General features: G+C 48.4%; 4 protein-coding genes across 4 annotated transcripts; 2 read left to right on the forward strand and 2 right to left on the reverse strand.

Annotated features, from left to right (window-relative positions):
• Window positions 1-283: 283 nt before the first annotated feature.
• On the forward strand, window positions 284-1073 carry F5891DRAFT_987455 (uncharacterized protein; the record flags this gene model as incomplete). Its single annotated transcript, XM_041377907.1, has 2 exons — window positions 284-1012; window positions 1038-1073. 2 exons carry the CDS (start codon window positions 284-286, stop codon window positions 1071-1073), a joined length of 765 nt encoding a protein of 254 aa, XP_041217392.1.
• Window positions 1074-1328: 255 nt separating this feature from the next.
• F5891DRAFT_1215700 (uncharacterized protein) lies at window positions 1329-2343 on the reverse strand (the record flags this gene model as incomplete). The annotated part of the gene is made up of 3 exons (XM_041369302.1): window positions 1329-1787; window positions 1840-1916; window positions 2319-2343. 3 exons carry the CDS (start codon window positions 2341-2343, stop codon window positions 1347-1349), a joined length of 543 nt encoding a protein of 180 aa, XP_041217393.1. The 3' UTR covers window positions 1329-1346.
• Window positions 2344-3976: 1633 nt separating this feature from the next.
• Window positions 3977-7442, forward strand: F5891DRAFT_1215716 (TPR-like protein; the record flags this gene model as incomplete). The annotated part of the gene is made up of 1 exon (XM_041369303.1): window positions 3977-7442. A coding segment is annotated over one exon (3348 nt), but the record flags the coding sequence as incomplete, so codon positions are not given.
• Window positions 7443-9743: 2301 nt separating this feature from the next.
• F5891DRAFT_965582 (uncharacterized protein) lies at window positions 9744-11179 on the reverse strand (the record flags this gene model as incomplete). Its single annotated transcript, XM_041376177.1, has 7 exons — window positions 9744-9864; window positions 9920-10074; window positions 10191-10319; window positions 10368-10506; window positions 10554-10744; window positions 10795-10903; window positions 10959-11179. The coding sequence occupies 7 exons, from the start codon at window positions 11177-11179 to the stop codon at window positions 9744-9746; spliced, it is 1065 nt and encodes a 354-aa protein (XP_041217395.1).
• Window positions 11180-12681: the final 1502 nt, after the last annotated feature.

Genomic DNA, 12681 nt, shown 5'->3' on the forward strand with positions numbered 1-12681 from the left:
ATTATGCTTACTATCTGACGACCGCCATCCAGCTTTTCGGGCCAGCGGCAGTGAAGACCAACAACAATCATGCTACACAGCACTTGGCGGAGTGTCTGCGCTCATTTGGACCAGTACACGCTTGGTGGGCATTTCCATTTGAACGATTTAATGGGATGATCCAGAAAACGAGAACAAATCGCCAGCTTGGTAAGTACAAGCACATCATCCTTACCCGCATATGGTGCTGCCTCATCAGCACCACTGACTACGTCATGCAGGCGGACAGGTCGAACTCTCTTTTATGAAGTCGTTTTGCAGAGGGAGCAACCTCAGAGCGTTGCTCTTACACGACGAACTACCTGAGGCTATCCAAGACTATCGATCAATAGCCCAGGAGTATTTCGGTACAGACTTCAGAGGAACTTTGCGCCATGACCTACAGGCAATGGCTGGGAGCACAGATGAATGCTTTCCAGTGGCGAGGAAAGGCAAGGTTGTTACACTTCCTGCCAGTCAATATGCAAGCCTCATATCCTGCCTTAACCGGATAAGTGACGGGATTTTCTATCAGCCATATGACCAGCCTCTGGAGGGTGCTCACTGTGTCCACGTGGAACCAAGAGCTGAAACTAAACGAGCGATCAAGCTTCATGGAGACAACTTTACCCCTGCATGGCGCCATGTTGGAAATAGCCAAATTCTTTTACGTGCAACAGCATTAGGGTCAGGCTCACTTGCTCGTGCCGCTCAAATACAGAAGATCTTGGTGCACAGTCATCCTGGACTTGGACGATCAACATTCTCAGAAACCTTCTTTGTTGTCAAGCTCTATAGAGAGCTGGACGCCGCCCAGATTCCTCTGGATCCATATCGCATCTTCCATGCATTAGATGCTCGACTATGCATCGATGACCTTGAGCCGGAGGAACTTGTTGTATCAAGCACTGATATCATAAGTCATTTTGCAAGTTGCTCCATCGACATCGAGGGTTTGAAAGAGCGGTGTCGAGTTGTGCTCTCGCTCGATAGGGTATGTATTGACAGTCTTTGAATAGAACTTCCTTGACGACATTGAGACCTTGCAGAGCTAACCGACGCGATCCACGACTACCTCTTGGCACGAAGGGATACTCTGGGATTGTACATAAAAACGAAGCAGAGGGAGTTAGCTTCATGGGATCTAGAATGAATCTGAATGATTTGTAGTCGTTTGTTGGATTTCTCTGTACTCTAACTGCGGCACATAGAGGAGTGGCTCAACCTGTATCCCTAGTCGGGGGAAATGATCATTACTAGAGATAGAACGAGCGAGTGTGAACTATGTATTTAGTTAATACAATCACTGGAGATATTAATGAAACCCCTCATAGCGCATTTGCACGATCCAATAGGCTTCTGATGCGTCTGCTAAGTCTCTCGGCCTCTATTTTCCGATCAAGGACTTGCTGAGCAGGGCTATCCTTCCTCCGCATCCACATCTTCCCACCTTTACAATCACTTTCTGCTCTCTTTGCATGAAGAGCGGATAGATCAACAACACGAGGCGATGAAGAGAATTTGATGATGTCCCGGTAGAGAACCTTAGTTTCTGTGGCGAGCGAGCGAATGGTAGGAGGAGCGGGCGGAAGCTCTGTATCGGATTCATCTGTGTCGGATTGTCCTGAGGGGTCCAGCGGAGGTGTACGTACGCGACTGATATGTTCTGGGAGATGTGGTAGTGCTTGTATTTCCTTGAGTAGGTCCTGTCCCTTGAGATACGAGTTTTCTGTGCGCAAGAAGCGGACGGTGCCACGAAGAGCCTTGATCTATGTGAGAGTCAGAACAACGATGATGAGATGGGTCTAGACCTGCACGGACCTGCTCCAGAAGGTGCGGTGTCTCCACATTACCCTCCATGGGGACATTCTCTGAATCGACAGGTTGTGTGCTAGCAGCTGGACACGGCAAGTTATCAGACCGTGCAATTGACCCCAATATAAAGAAACATACCTTGTCGCTCCGAACCCGCAACCAACGCCTTCAGTTTCGCATTATCTTGCTCGAACATATCCAGGTCTGCCTAAAGTTGTTCCATTGCCTCTTTGTATGCATGTTCCTGCTTGCGCGCTTTCGAGAGCTCGATGTCAAGATCTCCAATGGTATCCACTTGCTCCTTGACTGCTTCCATGCGCCGTTCCATGTGCTCGATCTTCACCTCTGACTTCTGTATCACTTGGTCTTTCGTCTTGAGACTCCGTGAAAGTCCTTGTATTTCCTCCTGCAGCTGTGCGGCTTTCTGCTCGGCTTCGACATTGGTAGTCATTCTGGCTCTGATCTCCTCAATTCGTAGGACCCACGGTGGTGTGCCAGAGACTTGGCCATCGTTAGCATGATATTTGACGAATATCAAAGCTAAAAGAAGCCTACTCTTGAACACGTTCTCAGGTTCCATTGCCAAAGGGAGTAACTTGTTGCACTCCGCTGATAACTGGGCAATAGCTTCACCAACCGCCTCGAAGCAGGAGGTCCCAGGTTTCATGTCCTTGGCGACAGTGGACGTTGCAGTCTGCCTGGCGTACGACAACACTGTTGCAAGCTGAAACGGAGCCTTGGCACTACGGGCGTCGCTAAGGTGTGGAATTACTTGTTGGGCGAGCTACAGTTATACAAATAAGTAGTCTTCCTCAGAAAGGGGAGCGAAAACACTAACAGAGATATCAAAGTTGACTAGCTCGGGAACTGCGTTGCTGAGATTTTTGAGTTGCTGAACGAGATGTGACTTGAGTGCTGAAGACTCCTGGATAATGTCATCGAGGCGCTTTGTAAGTTTCCTGTATCAGAGGCGATTTTACTGTGAACGGCGCTATTGTGGCGAGCTGATAGTGCTGATGGCGAGTTGATATGAGCGCTGACGCTGACGCTGAGCTGCGCTGCAGCGCCAGAGCAGCGAATATTCATTCGAATCACATGAGCGGGCAAACGAGAAAAAGAGAAGCCCGAACTATAAAACACAAAGTCTGAGGAAATGTGACATCAGTATTCTGCGGCTGCAGTGGCGACCTTGGAACGAAAGTTTTACATCCCATGTATATCCCTAACCCCGTTGCCTGACGAACAAAGTGTTAAAAATCGAGCTGGCCATGAGCTGGCCATACATGCGGACATGGTTTAAAATTGAGATTGCGTGTATAGAGGAGCTACAATGTGTTTGCCACATAAAATCACGGCCGTCCGGATTGGGTTTCAATGATCTTGCAGTGATTTAACATTTTGCGCATCAATTGGGATCCCGACCCGTGGCGTCACGTCTTTGAGTTCAGACGAAGAATGGCAAGCCTTCCTATATGATTTAGAATCTAAAATAAATGGTCTCAAACTAGTGGGATAGTGTTAACCTTGATATTTTACACTTTGTCGTCGTCGAGGATTCCTCTCCCTTTTAAAATTTCTGCGCCGCATCTACTGCGCCACCTATCCATATGTTGTATTACATTCCCACCCCGTTTGATCTTCATCTGAACGGCCTTACCTTTTCGACTTTGCCCGCAGTGTGACAAGGGCCCGTGCTTGAAGTAAACTAATGTTAAAACATGCCTGCGATATTTTCGAAGACATACTAGTAGTATGTAATTGAAGGCCAGTGAACTCATCATGTCTATACCCTCGTGCTCTTTTGTATGGGATTTTGACCCGATGCGCGGCTGTAGTGCGGTTTCAATCCCACTTGCAACTTGCATATGTACTTTACAGGCTGCAACGCACCAGCCTCGTGTAGTTATCTAACAGAGCCTCAGCCTCACCTTGGCCTTGCAGGTCGCCTTTAAATTCTAGGGATCGCTGAGCACTCGCCATATCATTCCCCTTGCACTGGCAGGCCTTCGGTGGTCAAGTACTGCAGTTTCAGCTCCCTAGGTGTGTATCGACTGCGATCACCCTCCATTTTGCGCTCATGCAACACCTTTCACAGTGAGATAGCAGTGGTGATCTTGGATTCACTAACGGAGAATATTGATTTGCATTACTCCTCCGTCCCCCCGGTCATCCAGATCAATCGCTGTTTCTGAATAATCTTGCTGCCAGCCTTGGAGACAGATTCCAGCAGCGGGACATCATGTCTGATCTTGATAAGGCCATCAGGCACCACCGGGCTGCATTACTCCGCCGTCCCCCCGGTCATTTACTTCGATCCAACTCTCTGAACAGTCTTGCAAAAAGCCTTCGACACAGATTCCAGCAGCGGGGCATGATGACTGACCTTGATGAGGCCATCGAGCTCCATCGCGCTGCATTACTCCTCCGTCCCTCCGGTCATTCAGATCGATCCATGTCTCTGAACAATCTTGCTGCCAGCCTTCGACACAGATTCCAGCAGCGGGGCATGATGTCTGACCTTGATGAGGCCATCGAGCACCATCGCGCTGCATTACTCCTCCGTCCCTCCGGTCATTCAGATCGATCCATGTCTCTGAACAATCTTGCAATCAGCCTTCGACACAGATTCCAGCAGCGGGGCATGATGTCTGACCTTGATGAGGCCATCGAGCTCCTTCGCGCTGCATTACTCCTCTGTCCCCCCGGTCATTTACTTCGATCCGACTCGCTGAACAATCTTGCTGCCAGCCTTCGACACAGATTCCAGCAGCGGGGCATGATGTCTGACCTTGATGAGGCCATCGAGCTCCATCGCGCTGCATTACTCCTCCGTCCCTCCGGTCATTCAGATCGATCCATGTCTCTGAACAATCTTGCTGCCAGCCTTGGAGACAGATTCCAGCAGCGGGGCATGATGTCTGACCTTGATGAGGCCATCGAGCTCCATCGCGCTGCATTACTCCTCCGTCCCTCCGGTCATTCAGATCGATCCATGTCTCTGAACAATCTTGCTGCCAGCCTTGGAGACAGATTCCAGCAGCGGGGCATGATGTCTGACCTTGATGAGGCCATCGAGCACCATCGCGCTGCATTACTCCTCCGTCCCTCCGGTCATTCAGATCGATCCATGTCTCTGAACAATCTTGCTGCCAGCCTTGGAGACAGATTCCAGCAGCGGGGCATGATGTCTGACCTTGATGAGGCCATCGAGCTCCATCGCGCTGCATTACTCCTCCGTCCCTCCGGTCATTCAGATCGATCCATGTCTCTGAACAATCTTGCTGCCAGCCTTGGAGACAGATTCCAGCAGCGGGGCATGATGTCTGACCTTGATGAGGCCATCGAGCACCATCGCGCTGCATTACTCCTCCGTCCCTCCGGTCATTCAGATCGATCCATGTCTCTGAACAATCTTGCTGCCAGCCTTGGAGACAGATTCCAGCAGCGGGGCATGATGTCTGACCTTGATGAGGCCATCGAGCTCCATCGCGCTGCATTACTCCTCCGTCCCTCCGGTCATTCAGATCGATCCATGTCTCTGAACAATCTTGCTGCCAGCCTTGGAGACAGATTCCAGCAGCGGGGCATGATGTCTGACCTTGATGAGGCCATCGAGCACCATCGCGCTGCATTACTCCTCCGTCCCTCCGGTCATTCAGATCGATCCATGTCTCTGAACAATCTTGCTGCCAGCCTTGGAGACAGATTCCAGCAGCGGGGCATGATGTCTGACCTTGATGAGGCCATCGAGCTCCATCGCGCTGCATTACTCCTCCGTCCCTCCGGTCATTCAGATCGATCCATGTCTCTGAACAATCTTGCAATCAGCCTTGGAGACAGATTCCAGCAGCGGGGCATGATGTCTGACCTTGAAGAAGCATTCAGCGTGTATTCTCAACTCTCCTCCCTATCGCATGCAGTCTCTCGCACACATCTTAATGCTGCCAAGTCATGGGCTGCCTCCGCCGACATCTTCAATCACCCATCTGCATTGCTTGCTTATAATGTTGCACTGAAATCCTTAGATCAGCAAGTTGCTCTCCTGTCGTCTTCTTCGCATCACTTCGACGTTATCAGAAGGGCTGTCTCTTCTCTCGCTACGGATGCTTTTTCATGCAGTGTTCGTCGTGGTGCGTTGACGACTGTGGTGGAGTTGGTGGAGCAAGGTCGTGCAGTGTTCTGGACCCAGTTGGCACGCTTCAGCACATCACTCGATGAGCTTTCTGTTTCAGGTGACGCCGGCATGGTCTTGGCAGAAGAGTTCAAACGGTTGAGTTTTCTCCTTCGTAACGCGTTCGATCAGTCTGAAGACCAGTCTCCGCAAATCCGACAACTGACAATACAATGGGATGAAGTTGTCTCGCGCGTTCGCCTGCTCCCCGACTTTTCGCGTTTTTTCCTACCTCCACTGTTTTCTGACCTCCAGAAGGCGGCCGAAGATGGCCCAGTGATAATCGTCAATGCTGGTCAGCGCAGCTGCGACGCCTTGATCATCCATAGCGCGGGAGATCCTGTCCATGTTCCGCTTGACATTAAAGAAGCAGAATTGTCTGAATTCTCCTCAGAGTTCCAATCACTCGCAGAGCAGTTTGGTTCTTCTGATTATCAACTTACGCTTGTCGGTATCCTTCGCAAGCTTTGGAATGCTGTCGTTGACCCCGTAGTCCAAGCTCTCAAGAAGTCTGAAGTTCGCCCTGGGTCACGTATCTGGTGGTGTCCCACTGCTGAGTTCACGCTGCTTCCCCTCCATGCAGTGGGATCATACGAGAAGGGGAGAGACAATTTGTCTGACATTTACATCTCCTCTTACACCCCCACTTTGGCGACTCTCGTTCGTGCAAGACAGCAGGTTTCTCCAGATGCGTCCTCGCAACATTTCGTTGCCATCGGTCAAGGCAACCCGGTTGAAGGGAAGGAGCTCAAATGTGTCGCTCCTGAGCTAGCCGTCGTCGCTCGCCACGTTACTCCCGTCATCTCCTTCACATCCCTCAAGGATGGCAATGCAACAGTCGAGGGTGCACTCGATGCACTCGACCGTAATCAATGGCTCCATCTTGCCTGCCATGGAATGCCGAATCGGACGCAGCCGTTCGATTCTTCCTTCGCTATGCGCGACGGGCCTTTAATGATCAAGCATATCATCCGATCCAACTCGCAGAACCCGCAATTCGCATTCTTATCGGCCTGCCACACTACCGTTGGCGATAAAAAGAGCCCGGATGAGTCGATCCATCTTGCTGCAGCCATGCAATTCTGTGGATTTCGCAGTGTGATCGGTTCCATGTGGTCTGTTGACGACGAGGTTGCACGTCAGGTCGTGTCTGCTTTTTACCGCAAGTTAATTGGTGATTCAAAAAGATTGGACTGCACAGGGGCTGCGGTAGCGCTGCACAAGGCTGTGAGATCGTTGCGCAAGAAGATTCCGTTAGAACAGCAGATTGTATTTGTCCACACTCGATTCGCTATATTATTCCATTTGCTGTATTTCTAGTTGTTTTCATTCCTTCGCTCTCCTGTTGTTTACTTATTTCTGCATCATACTTTCTTATTCTGTACTGTACTAGTGCCACACTCTGCATTCCATTGAATAAATCCGATCTACTCCTGCATCGTCGCAGTTCCAAGTCGTTAGGCGCGGCCGTAGTATATGATTCGAGTGGTGTTACCTGGGAGCCACTCTTGCTGCCCCAATGGCGTATGCTCATTTGTTCGGTGCTACTGGTTGTGACTTGTGGACACTATCATGCTGTATCATGCCGAATCCTGTTGGATAACATCAGATGTCAAAATTTTGAAGAAAAGTGTGCAAGAATGCGAGCAAGATCCACTATAATCAAAAACATAGCTCAAGCATGTATACAGCAGAGCACTGAAGAAAGTCATGTGCGAAAGAATATTACTTTGAGAACGAGAGTACTCACAGACAAGGGTTGTACTCCAACGTTTTAGATAATGTCAATATCATTGATGTGTCATGGACGATAAAGCCATACATCAGTGAATCGGTGAACAGATGACAAAGCTATTTAAAGCAATATATTTTGGAGCATCACAACATTCTACGTAAATCTGCTGACCGCTCTCACATGTAAATGTTTGGCATTGTCGAGAAAAGACCGATTTAAAGGCACACCAGCGAAGTAGCATTATTTGCTGAGTAGGCGTTTCCACTAGGATGGATCTAAGAAAAAACGAATCGGTGCATGTTCATGAAGTTGAATACAGACCGAGGTTAAAAGGGAACAAGAAGGAGATTGTGATGTATGAAGGTGAAAGATATGCTGGTGATGTTCATAGTAATGCAGATACATAGCGTTCGGTCCCCAAATATTATTTTGTTACTAGCTAAGAATGACCATGACCTGCATGTGACTTGTCCGAGGGTTCAAAGTGTAAGCTTATGTTGCAACGGGATAGTGGCGGTAGAGTCGTGCGTATGGCATTTTTATTTGCCAGCCGTCGCTCACAGCAATACATCACATGAGGGACAAATAATATTACAAAGTATGTTACAGTAAATTTTATTTCTTGATGGACACCGAGTTGCACATTAGTAAATCGGTGAACAGATAAGAATGATATCAAATGTCAGCATGCAGCTGAAGACTAACAACTTGGTGCCGGACTCAAAACACTTCGAGAGAAATCTTCCTCTGGCGAAGCCTTCAGGAACCAACGTCATGGCACGTAATCGGCAAATGACCTTTATGGAGCAAGTCGGTGCATTATGGTCAGCATTGGCAAATGTGAATAATATTCCGACGTTGATCAACTGACATTGTATATTCAATCAATTGGGGGGACTCCAATCATTCATGAACTTGATCCTGACAACAGGATCCTTAGTGTTTGAGGAGACGAAAAGGTATGTTTTAGTGACACGAACGACAAAACAAATTATATCCCCTTTAAATTTTGACCAATTTAACAGCAGTGGGCTATGAGCCGGCACAATATCTCACTTACCATTCAACAAGCAATAGTGCGAACCCCACCAAAGCATAGCCTAATTTCCTGGATTCAGCCTGTCAAACACAAGCGGGTGAATCCACCAACCGCAGACTGAATTGTGCTATGAGCGTGAAAACTAGAGAATGATGACAATGGCACGAAGTTCAGATAACGCAGAACCCACCACATTGTGACTGTATTTCTTGAATTCAGCCTGACAGACACAAGTGGGCAAATGTACCAACTGCAGGCTAAATTGTGTTATGAGCGTGAAGACTAGAAAATGTCACTAAGGGCCCGAACATCAGATAACGCAGAACCCACCACATCGTGACTGTATTTCCTGAATTCAGCCTGACAGACGCAAGCGGGAAAATGTACCAACTGCAGGCTGAATTGTGTTATGAGCGTGGAGACTAAAAAATGTCACTAAGGGCCCGAACATCAGATAACGCAGAACCCACCACATCGTGACTGTATTTCCTGAATTCAGCCTGACAGACACAAGCGGGCAAATGTACCAACTGCAGGCTAAATTGCGTTATGAGCGTGAAGACTAGAAAATGTCACTAAGGGCCCGAACATCAGATAACGCAGAACCCACCATGAATATCGGAAAATACAGAGGTTGCCATGGTCTTGCTGTATCTCTTGAATTCATCCTGTCAAGCTTCATCAGTCCTATGGGCACGAACACTAGAAAATGCAGGGTCCCTGATGAGATATGTTAAAGTAAACAATGGATCGAGTCTCAGATCACTCAGGCTGACGCGCTGACAAATTTGTCCGTACTAATCCGATCATTACAGAATTTCCGATATTCAAGGATATAAATTCAAATTATGCTAGGGACAACGATTGCAGATGTGCAGGAACAAGTTTATTTCACTTGATTAATACTACTATTTAATAAGGAATCGTATCACAATTAAAGGAAAGTGGACATGAGCTCAAGCAACCTAATCAGAGTCAAATACAGCATCCTCCTTCTCCTGCCTCTGAGTAGCAAGAGCACTGACAGACATTCGCAAAACGACATCTGGCGTCAAATCCTGTCGGTGGTTCTTCCCGAAAACCTTTCTGCACATGGCCTCAGCGAGTTAGCAGCAGTCCAGCCGAGCTAGTCATTACCCACCTGGTCCACCACTCAAGAAGTTCGTTCACCCTTCCTCGTGCAGCTGGACCCGGGGCATTCTCAAAGAAGTCTACAATATTGCTCCAGTATATCTGATAATCAAAATCTCCATCGACGGTGCGCCAGGAGGTGATGTTAGAAAGAGCAAACCGAATCTTTAAATTCAGTGTCAACTTCGTACTAGTCAGAGGGAAACATCAATACTCACCTGGCAAGCTGTATATGCGATCGCACGAGGAGTTACCTTCCGCATGCCTATAATCGAGGCGACACAGGTCTTGACTTTCGTTTGATCTGATTGCCGCTGGGCGCGTTGGTGGTTCTCAATGATATCGGCGCCATCGCCTTCGCCATCGACTTCATTGGCAGATGAGGGAGAAGTAAAGATCGCTTTAAATGCCTGCGATGCGATGTGTGATAAATTGGTTGGAAAAGTCAGGCCACTCACCATAATTAACAGCTTCGACTTCATGAGCCCGCGCTCCAGATTCTTGACGTCAGCATCGTAATCTTGATACATGAACAACGGCCACGAATTCTCAGACACAATAAAAGCAGCTGTATGGTTGCGGATACCAGCCCTGATTCTGCGCAAAATATCAGCATTATACAGTGACAGAAGACCATTACTCACACTGGGTCGTCCCACTGCCATTCCGCTGGGCAGAGCAGTTTACCACACGTGTCGCTCACGAAACTGCGACGGTGCTTGTCGGTGGTCCTGATGAGCGGAGTCGGACGACAATCGTTATTCACCCATGAGGCAACGAGCTCTTTGAGAGTACCCGTATCGTCTCCACGAGCCGTGTCCGCACCACGCTTGAGCTAAATCATGGACATGAGTAAGTAGCGCGACGAAAACGGTTCGGAAGAACCTTTCTCAACATCTCTTCTGACTCCTCGTGTTCAAAACTTGCCAGCTTCTCATGAATCCATGGTAGAGCCTTGGTAAGTTCAATGTAACCACGTTGAAGGCGATCTTGTCTGTGCCGATTTGTTGAATGAAGTACAATTATGATCAGCGGAGACAGGTACTTACTCGATATTGGCGTCTCCATCTGTATGTTCGCAGCGCCGATCATTTTCGGCAATCAGGTCCTCTATAGGAGTATAGAGAACAACCATACGGCGGATTGCTCTTCCCTGCGAGACGTAATAAGTTGTTTTCCTATGGGAGGTTAATTTCGCTTTGAGAATTTGAGAGAGCTCAAACCTTTGTTTTGTTGCCTTATCCTGCTTCAAAACTTCGACCTCATCCATCAAGGTAGCGATTCTTCGTTTCGCCCTGGCATGAGGAGAAGTTGGGAGAGACAAGGAAACCTCCGGAGGCCCATGGTTGCCCGAGCGGTTCTCGGATCCCACGGACATACTAGTACCCAGTCACAACAACACTTCAGATCCGCGACCGGCGCCTCCGGGAGAACTGGCAACGCGTGAAAATGGCACTGAAAGTGGAAGAAGGTGAAAAAATCCAGCATCGTAGAGGTCGCCTTTTAAACACGAGTCGTTTGCGTCAATGCCCTAAAAATGCATCGAAAAACGATCAAGCTCACCTGGTAAAGATGCTAGTGGCACGTGACGGGAAGTGAACATAAGTTCTGAGTTCTCGACCGTTTCTGGAGCCTGTTTTGGAATAGCTGAGCTCAAGGTGAAAATTCCCGACTTCCTAAGGAGGGTTCTTCGATGGTCTGTGTACACCCAGACCAATGGCCAAGTGCATGCATGACTTCCGACTCGGAGATTGGCCTGCAGCAATATTAGTATTACATAACTCATAATTAAGTCACCAGTACATGTTATTATTTGAACACACCCTTTGAAAGATCATGATAGCACTCGTTGGACTTCAATGCAAGTCCTTCGACATCCGATTCTTGGCACTTTCCCCGTCTCCAATCCAGTGCTTTCACTGCTAATTCTTTTCACGAGTGTCAAGAGATGGGCGAGCACGCCAAGGATAGCTCGGGAAAGTGGATTGCTTGGTAACCCCTCGCTTTGCTGGTAAAAGGGAGCTAACGAGAGAGAAGGGTACTGACGCCAAGGAACGACCCCACAATGCTTGAGTTTAAGAACGCCTGCGAGACGTAGTAAGCGACTCGACTTCCCTCAATGAAATTCGGTGTCACAACAATAATCAAATAATTTATAACAACATAGTCCACATCATACAAGTTAGTCAAATATTTATTGGTTGCATGATGGCGCTGGTGTGTGTGTGGGGGGGGAGGTCGTCAGGCACATCGGATTCGTAATATATTTACAATAATCGACAGGACGTCGTCCACGCAAAGCATACTTTCTGCCTGATGATTACGATCAGCATTGGAAAGACAATCAATATGATAATCGCATCACCTAGGGGTCGGAGCCGGTGGACTGCCCCTTCACAACCTGAGGGGGATCTTCCTCTGGCAGACACAACGTCCGCGCAAGTCCCTCAATGTGGTCCAGCTGTATGTCAGCAACAGCGAATGTCGCAAGATCATGACTATGCACGCCAACATTGAAGTCAACACTGGCTTCGAGTTCCTGCCGGTTGCCTCCGACCAAATGTCTTTGGAAATATGAAGCTTCCACGATGCTGCGGCCATATTCTAGAGCATTTTGCTCGAGAATACATTCAAGAAGCTTCATGCGTTGTAAATTTGACTCGATCTCCCAGGCTGTTGTCAGCACACGCAAGTGCATGGATTCGTGAGTAGCTTGCTTCGCGACAATAGCCTGAGTGATAGTCTTTTGCGACATGCCTCTCAAGCCACGTT

The sequence above is a fragment of the Suillus fuscotomentosus genome, assembly GCF_016647785.1.
Source record: "Suillus fuscotomentosus strain FC203 chromosome Unknown F5891scaffold_162, whole genome shotgun sequence".
NCBI lineage: Eukaryota > Fungi > Basidiomycota > Agaricomycetes > Boletales > Suillaceae > Suillus > Suillus fuscotomentosus.